Source organism: Lycorma delicatula, chromosome 9 (assembly GCF_047948215.1).
Source record: "Lycorma delicatula isolate Av1 chromosome 9, ASM4794821v1, whole genome shotgun sequence".
NCBI classification, from domain to species: domain Eukaryota; kingdom Metazoa; phylum Arthropoda; class Insecta; order Hemiptera; family Fulgoridae; genus Lycorma; species Lycorma delicatula.
Genome location: NC_134463.1, coordinates 52,055,971 through 52,070,283, shown reverse-complemented (window position 1 = coordinate 52,070,283; position 14,313 = coordinate 52,055,971). Strand labels below are relative to the sequence as shown.

The following is a 14,313-nucleotide window of genomic DNA, read 5'->3' as shown; positions in this document are numbered from 1 at the left end:
TTCTTTAGATATATCTCCCTTCGGTTCAAATATTCTTCAAAAAGTTCTTTTTTTAAATTTTTACTTCCCATATCTAGCTATCAAAAAAGCCTACAATTTTTAAAAATGATAAAACCGGACCTAAAATGCAGAAAAGTTCTTTTTGATGTTTTAGTAGCCTTTATTGAAGGGAGTGTTAGATTTAGAGAAAACTTTACTTAAGAAAATATGTTAATCTTGACCTACATATGAATATTTTTAGAAAACGTTTTCTTATAATTTATTCCCGACCTCTAAAAAGTACTATTCGTTTATTTTTGTTTTTCTTTATTTCTGTATCTAACTGTTTAATTTTTATTATGTAATTTTTTTTATATGTTTGTTTATCACTGAAAGGACTATTTAAATTAAAGCAGCTCTGGGAACCTGTATTATATTCCGGATACAAAATGAGAAGCAAGTTTTCATTAAAATTTTTCAATATTTTTAAACAATTCTTTTTTAAATTAATTTATTTTTGTTAAGCATCACTCCTTTGAAAATAAATCTTTCCTCAATTTTCCCAAAGAGAAAAGAAGCCTCTAAAATAAAAAAAATAAAAAAAAAATATTTGAAATTTGGGAATTTTGTCACTTAAATCTTACTTTGTTGATCATAATTTGACTGGTGTAGCCGGGAAAGTCATGCAATACTTTCTCAGTTTTTTTTTTTTGTATAGTGTATCTAGAAGTGTAAATACTAAAAATATATTTTTTATGAAGAGTGATCCACCCACTGGTGTATATTTCGACATTACATTACGTGATATAAACAAGAATTATGAGATTTCTGCACTAGTAACAAGGATAACGATAATCGATGTAGTTTTCTCTTTGAAGTATAAAGAAGTGTCAACATTTAAGGGACTGGACTATATCACCGAAAGTAATTAATAAAATAAATATAACAAGTATATCGATACTGGACACTTAACTCTTGTAAAAAGATAGATCGAGTATAAAATTATATACAAATAATGAATTAAATATATTAAATTAAAGTTTATCATAATTTAAAGGAAACTGTAAGTAATAATTTATCTTTTTGTGAAATATGATCTAAAAAGTACAGGAAATTTAGAGGAATACGTAATGTTTTAATCTTTTTATTTCCAGCTATTTATCCAAATCTTTTTGTTTGCTGTAAGCACCTATGATACAAGAGGGAACAATAAGAGAGATTCTCTGAGAGTAATGATGTTAATAATGCAGCCAGCCAGAGGATAATGAAATACTGCTATCTTCTATTTTACGATTTCTTAGGGCCGTCCGTTTATACTCAAATGTATAAATTACTGTAGTCTGTTCCAAATATTCATGCCATTTGCTGTGATTCAGATGGCAAATTTATTGTTTTGAAATATATAATGTGATATATATCTTTGAGTTTTTATTTTGCTTTTAGCATACATTATATGTTTTTTACTGTGATAATATATTTTAGTATTTCTAAGTTTTTGATTTATAACATTTTCCAGTTTTTAACATTTATTGTGTAGAAGAAATACATCGTATCTGGGCAATGATAGTACGAAAGTATTTTTCGCCTTGAAACCACCCCAAAATAACCCTATGAAGAAAAAATACAAGTGTCACATGTTGATCTGAACCTTTCCTACATTTTTTTAAAATATGCCGATTTTTAACGATATATTTGACTCATTAAAGAAGAAAATGGGGAAAAAAATCATATACAATTTTTGTTGTTGTTAAGTTTAGCTTAGATGGTTTATTATTTTGATAATGGCTATTCTAGTTTTAGGAGTGACTTTTACATTATGTCAGGTTTACTAGGATCTTTCTGTTTTCTTTTTGATGTCAGTCAACACTTAAAATGTTTTTACAAACACAATGTTAACTAAAATGATTTTTAATATTTTTACGTCCTTGTATAAAGTAAAGGAAGTATTCTGATGGTGAAAAATTTCGCTTTTCAGATTTTAACGGAAATATTCATTTTCAACATTCCTAAATCCATTTTGACTAGTTTCGAAGAGACATACATATAGTTTCGTACGTATAGACATACACACGTATATACGTATAAACGTCTAGACCTACGTAAGAAGGCTTACATTAAAACAACATAGATAAATAGACATACAAACCCACTCATTCCAGTCCTTGTATTTTAATAAATCTTCTTACCTAAAATCCATTACTATTTTTCTAAATATGAAGAACTAACTGTAAATCTGAAAGATTGCTAGTAGATGAAATCTTAAATGTGTGATGCTGATGTAGAAAAATTTTAACGTATCTTAACTTTTTACTTCTTTCAACGAAATATTGTGATCGTGAAAAATTTCGGTTTTCAGATTTCAACGGAAATATCCATTTTGAACATCCCTGAATCCATTTTGACTAGTTTCGGCGTGACGTCTTTACATATGTATGTACGTATCTCGCATAACTCAAAAACGATTAGCCGTAGGATGTTGAAATTTTGGATTTAGAACTGTTGTAACATCTAGTTGTGCATTTTCCGTTTTGATTGCAATCGACCGGACCAAAGGTGTCCAAAAGAGCCCAAAATCTAATAAATCTGGATTTTTGACTTTTTCTTAACTGCAGTAATAAGCCCTCGTTGAGAGATTTTCAACGATATACCATAAGTAGTACTTATTTTCATTAGTTCTAGAGTTATAGCCAAATAAAATTTTTATTAATGAAATATTTGGATCTTACAAGGGGAAGGTACATCGGTTCAAATCCGACTTTATCTTCCTTTTTTAACTTTTTTTTTAATATAAATATATTAATAATTATTAACCAACTATTTAATAAAGAAATTATGATAATAATTCAATAATAACAATAAAAAAATATCGGAAATTATTAATGATTAAATTTTATGTACTTCTCATTTAAAAAAAAATGTGTATATGAAAACTAATAGGTGTATAAGGCATGTATGTGGTGTCCACATCAGATTTTTTTTTGTTCATGTTAAATTAGGATGTCGATGTTATCTAATTATTAAATCAAATTTAATTTGAATAAAAACGCTTCCAGGAACAGGGTAAGTTTTTAAAAATATTGATTCATTTTTTTTATAGATCAAATGTCGTATACTAAGTTTAAAACTTTTAAACTACGCTTATTTAAAATAATAATTAATAAAACTTGAAAATTTAATAGGTATTATTTTTAGATTATTTTTTAATGTCAACTGATCTATTTTCATACCACTTATTATTTTTATAAAACTATTTACAGATTTGCGTGCAAGTATATCGAAAATATATATTTAATTTTATTCTATTTATGAATGAATTTTTAGTATAAGTTATGTAGGTGTTGTTAAAGTAGGGATATTTATGTCATAGAAACACGATGTTGGTATGACTGTATGAGAAGGTGGCTTGGGAGCTCGAGACAGTATGCGCGTGTATGTCGGCCGAACCAGTCGGTGTATCTACTGGTGGCAGTGAAATGACGGGTCCGACAGGCATATTGGGTGTCGGTATCCCGAACATTATGTATAATAATTGTGTTAATCTTACAAATATGACTGAAGTAGCTTTTTGTCAAAATTCAACAAATTATAATAATGATGAAAACGAACCCGAGTATAAAGTTTTAGAACAGATCGTATCAGTAGTCGTACCATTATTATTTGGTATAATTGTAATTATCGGACTATTTGGTAATTTATTAGTAGTAGTTGTGGTCGCTGCAAATCAACAAATGAGATCGACTACTAATTTATTAATTATCAATTTGGCAGTGGCTGATTTATTATTCATCGTATTTTGTGTACCGTTTACGGCGACCGATTATATACTTCCTTATTGGCCGTTTGGTGACTTTTGGTGTAAAACTGTCCAATATCTTATTTGTGTGACAGCGTATGCCAGTGTCTACACGTTAGTCCTCATGTCACTTGACAGGTCCTTAAATTTACTATTTATTTATTGTTGTATGTTTTGTTAAAATTAGTGTAATGTATAATATTTATATATATATAATTCAAATTATTTATAATTATTACAATTACAAAATGCGTACAGATTACAAAAAAAAATTATTAGTTTTTTATTTTTAACAAAATTTCTTCAACTATACTTAACATTTAATCTCACGTATAAAAGAACTGAAAAAGTAAAAGAAAATTTTAATGAACTAAATAAACTGCTTAATTATATTTTTATAACAATGAAAGTAAAGGAAAACGCGAAAATAATATTTATAATTTTATTTCTCATTTTCTATTTTTTTCTTTTAGACATATAACTCTTAGTGTAAAATTTACACGATAAACTCAGTTTATTATTACAATTTTATATTAAACTTAAAAAATATACATGTATATTGGAATTTAATTTAAACAACGTGCCCTATTCCAAATGTAAAAAAAAAATTATAAAATATTAGGGTTCATATTAAAAATATAAATGCTCATTTTGTAATATAATGCTACGTAAATTTTATTTTTGTTACATTTATAAATTTAATAGAAATATTGGTAATTAAAAGAAATTATGAAGTAAAATATAAATTAAAACTTGAAAAAAGTTTTTTTTGTACAATTTTCATTAATATTTTAGATTTTATAAATTATGGAATAATTTTTTTTTATGAATTTATTATTAATAAATTTTATTGAATACTTAACGTATAATTTTTACGTAATTTAATATTTAAACTAATTTCTTAATTCCAAGTAATTTATATTTCAGTTAATTATTTAACATTTTAAATTGCTTTCCGTGTATGAAATAATTATTTTACCTATATTATTTTCAGTGAATTTTTTAAAATTTATTTATTCCCACTAAAAAAAAAATCTATAAATTTACAGTAGTAAGGGTAAATACAATGTATAAAACAAAACAATATAAAATTGTTTACATATTGTTTAAAATACACTCAAACGAATTTTATTTTTTTCTGTAGCCTCCGGAACCACCATAAGGTATTACTTCAGAGGATGATGTGCGGTTAATTGAAACCCTACCGCCAAAGGACACCGGTATCCATCATCTATTATTCAAATCTGTATAAAACTCAACCAATTCAATTAAAATTAAGTTATAAGATTTCCATCTTAATTTTTAATCATCATAACACTTCAATATAATATGTTTTTTAAATATGCATATTTTTTAGTAGTAGAAAAAAACCTTTTAAAGATTACCATCCTATTTTATTTTAACAAAAACTTAAAAAAGATGAAAAAACAATACATTAGAAAACAAACGAAAAATGAACATAATAAGACATGAAAAAGATAAAAAAGTGTACCGAAAATTAATTTAACGAGAATTATATACCAACAAATATTATTGGTGTACCTGATAGCACTGATAAGCATATAATATTTATATCATTACGTTGAAACAATATTTGCAATAAACAAAATTTGCACCCTCTGAGCTGACTTTATGTTTGATTGAGTGTCCGGCTTCCTGGGGCGGGGAAATAAAGATGCGACGTAAAAAAAAAAATTGCAATAAAATAATAATAATGCACTCTACCTAACTTAATAATAACAGATTAAGTAGTTTTAGTTCATGTAAATGTATTAATTTACATAATAATTAATATTATAATTAATAATATTAATTATAATATTAATAATTAATAATATTAAAATTAATTGTATTAATTTTAATAATAATTAAAAAAATAAATTCTGTGAATTGAAAGAAAAAATATATGTATAGTTACTTATTAAAAGAAATAAAAATAACAAATATTTTTCAAATAAAAATCTATCTATACTCTTGAACTTCTTATTCTTAGTTAAATTGATTACGTTCGTGAAATATAAATAGGCTATACTCACCCACCCATTTATAAAATATCCTTAGGAAGCTTAATTCTTAAATAAAATTGTTATATACTTAATTAATCGAAAAAAATTCTATGCAAATCAAAATATAAATTTATGGAATGAACAAAAATAATTAAAGTAGTTTTATTTTTAAATGTTATTGCATAGATTGTTAATAAATAAAATATTGTAGCAATAAATGAAATTTTATTATTATTATCGTCATCATATAAAAATTGGATAAGTTTATCAAATATTTGTAATATCTTATTTGCATTTTCTTGTTCTATTATTATAACAAAGTTGTTAAATGTTGTTCGCAATTACTTAGTGTATGTGCTGCTTGTCACAAAAGTAATGCTATTGTTTAATATTTCAGTTTAGAAGGAAACTCCTTATCATTTGATTGCGAAAACTAGATTATTAATACTTTACCAAAATATATTTTCATCTATGTAAATATAAAAACAAAGTAGTTGATCGAGAAGTAAATTAACATCTAACGAAATACATAAAAAGAAAATATATGTATTTAAAAATCGGAAACTCATTGAAAAATATTTATAATAATTCTCCCGATATATCCTTATAAAGAAATATAAATTTCTTTTAGTTTTATTTTTATAAATAAAAATTATTCATATCCTTAAAAAAAAATTTAAAAAGTTTAGTATTTTAATTAGGTCTAAATTTAAAGAAAGTCTTCATAGTTTTATTAATAAATATTTTTTGGAAAATAATTAGGTTGAAAAACGTCATAAAATTAGCAAATTTTCATTTTTTGTTACATCATTTTTTTTTTTTTGAGGATTTTAAGGTCACAGTGGACACCACTTTAGTCAACTCTGGTTTGTCTTTTTATTTTTATTCTTGATTGCTTCCCAATAGTTCTTCATTCTATCAGATCTTGCTTTTTTGAGTTCTTCTGAACAACCCTTGTTGTTGTTTTCTTTTCTTTAATTTTAAATCTGTAGTTTGCTTCTTTTAATATTTTGCTATTGTCAGTTTTGTTTCGTAAATCTATTACTGCGATTTCTATTTCTTGCATATCTTGTTTAATTTCGGTTATCCAGGTCGGTGTTTTAGACAGTTTCCAGTATTTCTCAACCAGTTTCCTGATCGGTTCTGTTCTTATTATGTGTCGAAAGAAGGAAATTCTTTTCTTTCTAAAGTAGTCTAGAGGTGGTTCTACGTCTTTATGTACCCCTTGGTTTGGTATGAGTCTCCACTCTCTCCCATCAGTCAGTTTTCTTTTATTTATGCATGTTCTTAGAATTCTTCTTTCTATTCTTTGCATCTCTGCTGAGTAGGAAACGTTGGATTTTAGTTTAGTTTGTTTCGCTACTATATGATATTATAGGTCTAATTACAATTTTTTAATGTCTGAGTTTGGAATTTTATATTCATAAACGATTTTTGGTCTTCTTAATAAACATTTTTCGGAAATAATTAGGTATAAAAAAATCGTAAAATTCGCATTAAATAAAAAATTAAGTTACATTATTCTACTTATTTTTTAAATAAAATTTTCATTTTTTGTTACGTCATATTATAATAATAAAGTTAGCCATAAAATAATTACTGTGATTGAATTTAATTGTTTTTTTTTTGTATTTTCCTGCTGCTGATTACAAAAACAGGTGATAAAATTTGTATTTTGTTTAAAAAATTAAAATGTTTGAATGAAAGACGTAATGTTCGTAGAAAATAAGTATAGTAAAATAAATATAAATTAAATAATGTCTGTGTATAAAATAATTTATAACACTTTGTGCTGGACTTTATTTCTGAAACATTATTTCTTTTAATATATAATATTTACTGAAATAATTGTATAATTTTGTAATTGGCATATTAATAAAAAGCATAGCCAGCATAGAACAGCATAGCCAGGCCCAGGTGATTTGAGGCAATGGTACCCCCCTCACTCCAACAGATCTGTGTTAATGCTTAAGTGCGGGTCCGGCTCTGGCGGGGTAGGACAAAATTAATAAAGGAGAAAAAAAAGGGGGTTTGATTAAATTGACTAATAGGTTACTTTATTACACAGTATACTAATTAATATCTAATAAAATATCAACATAATTATACAATTTTTAAATTAATAATTTTTATTTATTATTATTAATGATATCGAATACTACTTAAGTAATTCATTTAACAGTATCTAGGGTTACTATGTTATAAATACAAAATTAAAACTGAATCCCGGGTTTGAGAATTAAAACTGAATCACCGTTATTATGAGAATTTCACGTTTTTAAATCTTTTCAACGTCCTACTAGTGGTCTATTGCTGCTCCATAGCGTTATTATTACAAAGTAATATTATATATTAAAAAATATCAGCTAAAAATTCCATTTTCTTACCCCTTACTTCATTGCTTTTATTACTAAAAAAATCACTTTGAAGGTCTGTCGATGCTTGATGACATATCCGCGGGCCATTTAAGCAGAATTTAAAAAAATTCCCTTCAGCACGCCGGAAGTTGGAGGTAGATTTCATTGGTGCTAAGTAGGGAATAAAGGCGGTCACTCGTGGCGCGAGTGGTAGCGTCTCGGCCTTTCACCCAGAGTTCCCGGGTTCGAAACCCGGTTAGGCATGTCCTGTCCTACCACAGGTAAAATGCATGCTCAAACCCTATTTCCAGTCCGTCCAGATGTTCTACTGCACGGATCGGGCTAATTTTTTTTATATAGATTTCATAAGAAAGCTACCTATTGTAATGGGTACCATGATTCGACTTCCGAAAAATTTTGACATATCTTCGCATTTCACATCCCCCAGACTCCAAAACCACCGTCAGCGTTTATATATACTTATATATATATATTTTTTTCACTTTCTTGTGGACATAATAACTCCCGTAATTTTGTGCCAATCATTTTTAAATTGTTCCTTAAAAATAACTCTTCCCAAAATCTCGGTCGAGTTTATTAACGGCCAAAATCGGACCATGGGAGTGCTTTTCCGAAAATACAAAATATCGCTATAAGTTTTTTGTTAAATAAAAAATCGAATTCATTTAAAATTCCTACTGTTCTTTGGATAAGGGCCTAAAACTTATTTGAGTAAAGCTTTTTGATATCACCAACCGTTGACCTAGGGGGTGGAAAAAAGGGAGTCTCGAAGAGAAAAAATCATACATCCCTTACTAAGCACAGTATCGAACCCGTTTAAACTGGTTGTTAGTCCTGTATACATTACCTAAAACTTTTGTCTGAAACAATCTTTGATATGACTAATCATTAAGGTAAGGGATGACCAAAATATTGCTGGAATTGTAAAAAGATGGTATGCCAAACGTTGATGGTATTGGAAGAAGATGGATGTCGTATGGTAAGCACGAGAAACTTTTTTCACATGCAACCATTGTCGTATTGAGTAAATTTGAAGTTTTTCTTAAGTTTAAGATAGAAATCTTTTTTATTACCCACTTTTCTTTTTGTTTAACCTCCGGGTCCCCAGATAAGTATTGCTTCTGAGGATGAGACGAATTATTTGTAGCGTGTGCGAAAATGCCATACCTGACCGGGATTCGAACCTGGGAACTCTGGGTGAAAGGCCGAGACGCTACCACTCGCGCCACGATTGACCGCTTTTATTCCCTACTTAGTACCGGTGAAATCTACCTCCCACTTCCGGGGTGCTGAAAGGGAATTTTTGTAAATTCTGCTTAAAAAGGCCCGCGGATATGTCATCAAGCATCGACAGACCTTCAAAGTGATTTTTATAGTAAGTACGGAAAGTTCATCAATTATGTAATAAATGAGAATTTTTTGAGAGATTCCCCGAGGAGACTTAAGTTTTGGAATCCGACGATGCTTTGATGAAATATCTGTTGGTAATTATGAGCAGATTAAAAAAAATCAGCCCGAATATTCCAAAAGAACGGCCAGACGGAATGGAAATAGGTTTTTATCTCAATTTTTTTAGCATATAAGATTCATTTTAGAGTAGTCACGTTGAACGTAGATTTAGTTCATTGCCGCACCCAAGTTTTACCTCCAATCACGAAGAAATTATTGAAATGTTTTACATTTATTATTTAAACATTTTATATTTTCAATGAAATTTTTGATTGAATAAATTATCCAATGATGAATTATTTTTTTCAATAAATAGTTCTGTAATTAATTTTATTATTATTATTCTCTCCCTGCGGGTCGGGTAGAGGTTGTCGAGACCAAGCCGACCGCAAAGTACCTCGGTATGATGATTGACCGGAAACTCAGCTTTGCTAACCAGCTTCGGAGAGCCGCTGACAAAGCTGCGAGAGCCGTAGCTGCTCTCAGCTGGCTCATGGAGAATGTCGGCGAACTGAAGGCCAGCAGACGGCGATTGCTGATGTCCACGGTGCATTCCATCCTGTTATACGGGTCGGAAGTGTGGGCCCAGGCATTAAGGGTTGCAAGAAACCGCGCAGGTGCAACGCACCGCAGCCTTGCGAGTCGCTTCCGCGTATCGGACGGTCTCTGAGACTGCAGTACTTGTGGTCGCCGGCGTCATACCCATTGCTATTTTGGCAAGGGAGCGCCAGGTGATGTACAGGAGGTGATGGGCAGGCGAAGGCCGGGAGACCATTGCCAACGAGGAACGCACTTGCACGTTCCTCGCATGGAAAGAGACCTGGGACCACGAGACCAGAGAACGATGGACTGCAAGGCTTTTCCCTCTGGTAAGACCGTGGACGGAGCGACAGCATGGAGAGGTGGAGTACTACATGACCCAATTTTTAACGGGTCACGGGTACTTCCGCGCTTACCTCCATGTCATAGGGAAAGCATTGTCCCCCGACTGCCTCTATTGCCCCGGTGTACGGGACGACGCTGAGCACAACTTTTTAAAATGTACTCGGTGGGCGTCAGATCGGGGGACACTAGAGGCGGATATCGGAGCACTGAGCTCCCACAACGTGATTGCGATGATGCTCCGTGACCTGAACAGCTGGGAAAGTGTAGCCGGATTCGTCGGCAACATTCTCAGGGCCAAAAAGGTTGACCTGGATAGTCCTGAAAATTAGATAGCACCTAATCAGGCTAGTATAGGAGGACATAACTGGAAGTAATGTGTTAAACGGTTCCGGGTCGAGTCCTGGTAGAAAGGGGGGTGGTTTTAGTCGGTAGTATGCTGATAGTGACTGGATAATACTATCAGCGGGAGCCCAACCCCCCGTGCGTAAATGCATTTCCACCTCCCTCCACAAAAAAAAAAATTATTATTGTTATCATCATCATACAACTAACTGTCTGTTAATCAATATGTATTTAATAAACTTTTCACATAAAATCAATATTTTTTATAAATTTTGTCATTACTGATTTTTTTTTAAAATTAAAATTATTAAAAAATTTTCTAAATATACATGGATGTTGTAGATTTATAATGGAAATACTCTTTTGGGTAGCAATACAAATTCTAAATTTCAGATAAAATCTTTCAAATAACCAAATTAAAATTAATTCAATTAACATTTTGTAAAAAAAGTGTTAAAAATATTACTCATGAAAAAAACAATTATTTTACATCACCATCATTCGGTAATATTAACTTTAGTCGAAAAAATTTGTTAAACATCTCAAATATACATTATATTTTTATAATTACGGTTTTTATGAATAATTATAATAAATTTATTTTAAAGAAACCCTTCAATTCAATAAATCAACTTACAGACCACCTTAGTGTTTCTCTCTCTCTCTCTCTCTCTCTCTCTCTCTCTCTATATATATATATATATATATATATATATATATATATATATACATATATATAATGATTTTTTTTTTACCAAGAAGATGTAGGAGGAATCATCTAGCGAAATGTTTTGTTTGTCCAAGAGAGATAATCATGAACTGCGATTGAGTAGCAAAACTGGACGTAAGTATTAAGTATTTTGTACTGTCACGTACTATAACTAAAACAGTAGTAGGCTACCTAACACGAGCAAAAGTGGCACTTCTGAAACTTAAATAAAAATTCTGGAGTTAATATCAATCCTTTATCTTCGTGGGCATCTGATGAGTGAAAATATCTTCCGTGGCATTCTCTACTTAGCCAATTGCTACATAACAGTAGCCAAGTTCATTAAAATACATATGATATTCAGTACTACAATTGACAATTTTATTGTCATTTAAAGTGACTGGTTAAAAATATAGTATACATCTGTTACAGGAAAAATTACTTGTTCTATTTCAAATAACACTTGTGGCTGCTATTATAAAATCAAGTCCAGAGAATGTAAAAGAACAAATAAATACATTTATTATTTTGATTTGAAGATAATATATTGTATAGATCACGTCAAAAATGAATTCATAAGTAATGTCATGGATAAACAAAAGACACTTCTCTAAAATTTATCTGGATGGTCCAAGGGAAGCCATAACAAAACCTTCATCAGAGCAATATGAAAAATACACAATTAATTACAGAATGAAAAAAAACCATGCGATTTATCTTTTCAGACTAACATACTGTAAATCCTAGATCAGTTATTTAATTAAAATTACTCATCTTTATGTAATCATTCTCTGTATGATTTATCACTTCAAAATCATTAGGAATGAATATTATATTAATTCGTTTAAAATTTTAAACTTTTTTATGTAAACAAATTTTAAAACAAATTTTTTATTAGAAACATAAACAAAATTAATTCATCCTATGAACAAAGCTAAAACCTATTTTGAAAATGGTAAAAATATGTTTCAGAAATATTTTTTCAATTAATTTTATATTCTTGAATTTTGAAAAGTTGGAATCCAGGTGATTGATCTTTGTTATTGATAAAATTAATCATAGTGATAATGTTCAAATATCTGTCTCTAGCCATCGTTTTGGAAAATATTGGGAAATATAATGGCCTGTCTGTTGAATTTTTTTATTTCTTGGCATAAGCATGATCAAACTCAGAAATGTATACAGTTCATCTATGTCGGTTGGTTTCCATTGTTTTAAATTTGAATGAAAAGATCGGTCTATTCAATAACTGTTATATGTGTTTGTTTCAATCACTATATGTTGAATAATTGTGGGCATTATTAGAGCTTTAACGAGAAGAAATAGATCCTGGACTTGAGTATGATGAATCGGCCAAGTTTACTAGTAAGAGTTCAACAGAACTTCCTAATCCTATTTTTAAAACATTGGTAACATGATTTTATTTTCTCTCTTTCCAGCTGTTAGCTGAAACCTATCAGTAGTGGAAACAATTTACTTTAAAGACAATAAAGTACAGCACTTGCTGATGAAAGAATTATATTAGTCGCGTTAACACGATTTTTTTTTAAATTTCTAAAACGAGTTTTTACACGACCGTGTAAATCATATTAATTATTTAAAATGTAAAATCCTTGAATAATATTAAGGTAAATATGTGAAAATATTAAATATAAAAAATCTACAAAATGAATCAGAGTTCAAGAAAATTTAGAAAATTATTTGAAGCACATATTTATGCACACATTAAAAAGACGTTTTTTATTTTTTTTATTTTAACGGGTATCAACTGCTATGGTCATTAGCCCGGTGGAAATTTATTGTGTATGAAAAAATGGCATGTCTGACCGGGATTCGAACTCGGTATCTCTGGACGAAAGGCTAAGATGCTACCACGGTGATCGGCCACTTCAAGTTGTTATTTCTCGCCGACCACCGTCGCGCGATTTTTAGCATCTAGGTCTTTCATCCCGAGGTCCCGGATTCGAATTCCGGTCAGGCATGGCATTTTTACACGCTACAAAAATTGTCATTGATCTCATCCTCTGAAATTATACCTAACGGTGGTCCCGGAGGTAAAAAAAAAGCTAACTTGTTATTTCTCACATTTTTTAAAATACTTAACAAAAGAATATTGTTTCAGTAAAAGAAAATCATTTAATTGTATTTTATTTAAAGTAAAAGGAAAATCTTTTTAAATGATTTTGGTTATTTATTTAGAAGATAACGAAAGGATTATGAAGATCTTTCTTGAAAGGCGAAATGTTGGGCTGAGTTGCATAAAAACAGTTATTTTCGGTTTTATAAGGCGGATATTTTTCTATCTTTTTAAAAATAAGTGAAAGTTTTATTTAGCAAAGATTGTACATTCAAAAATCATAGCAAATGAATAATAATTTAAAATTCCTAATTTTCTAAATACACATGATTCTCACTAAAGAGCATCAAACAAGCCTATTTTTGTATATTGAAAATTCATTATGACTTTTTGAGGAAGCTCAAGGAAATGGTATACTTCAATAAGAAGATTAATAAACTTTATGTAAAAAAAAGAAAACAAAAAACAATGTTTATAGATATAAAACCAATTGAAATGTGAAACATTAAGAAGATCCTTATAGCTCTGGATGCGTAGTTTTCTTATGATTGAGCATAAATGTGTCCTGTAATAAAAAATTGTTGAACTACAATTACTACCCGCTGCTTGAATTGCACTAATCTTAAGCGTTTTCTCACTTCGGTAAATAATATGCAGTGTCTCGTGAAGAAATAAAAATAAATGCAATACACGTT

General features: G+C 29.4%; 1 protein-coding gene across 1 annotated transcript in view; it reads left to right on the top strand.

The window, feature by feature from the left end:
* The first annotated feature begins 3,441 nt into the window (after positions 1–3,441).
* Positions 3,442–14,313, top strand: part of LOC142330093 (allatostatin-A receptor-like) — a 613,143-nt gene continuing 602,271 nt past the window's right edge. The window contains exon 1 of the mRNA XM_075375153.1: positions 3,442–3,910. Within this exon, the coding sequence (XP_075231268.1) occupies positions 3,453–3,910 (458 nt within the window). The 5' untranslated portion in view covers positions 3,442–3,452. The remainder of the gene's footprint in view (positions 3,911–14,313) is intronic.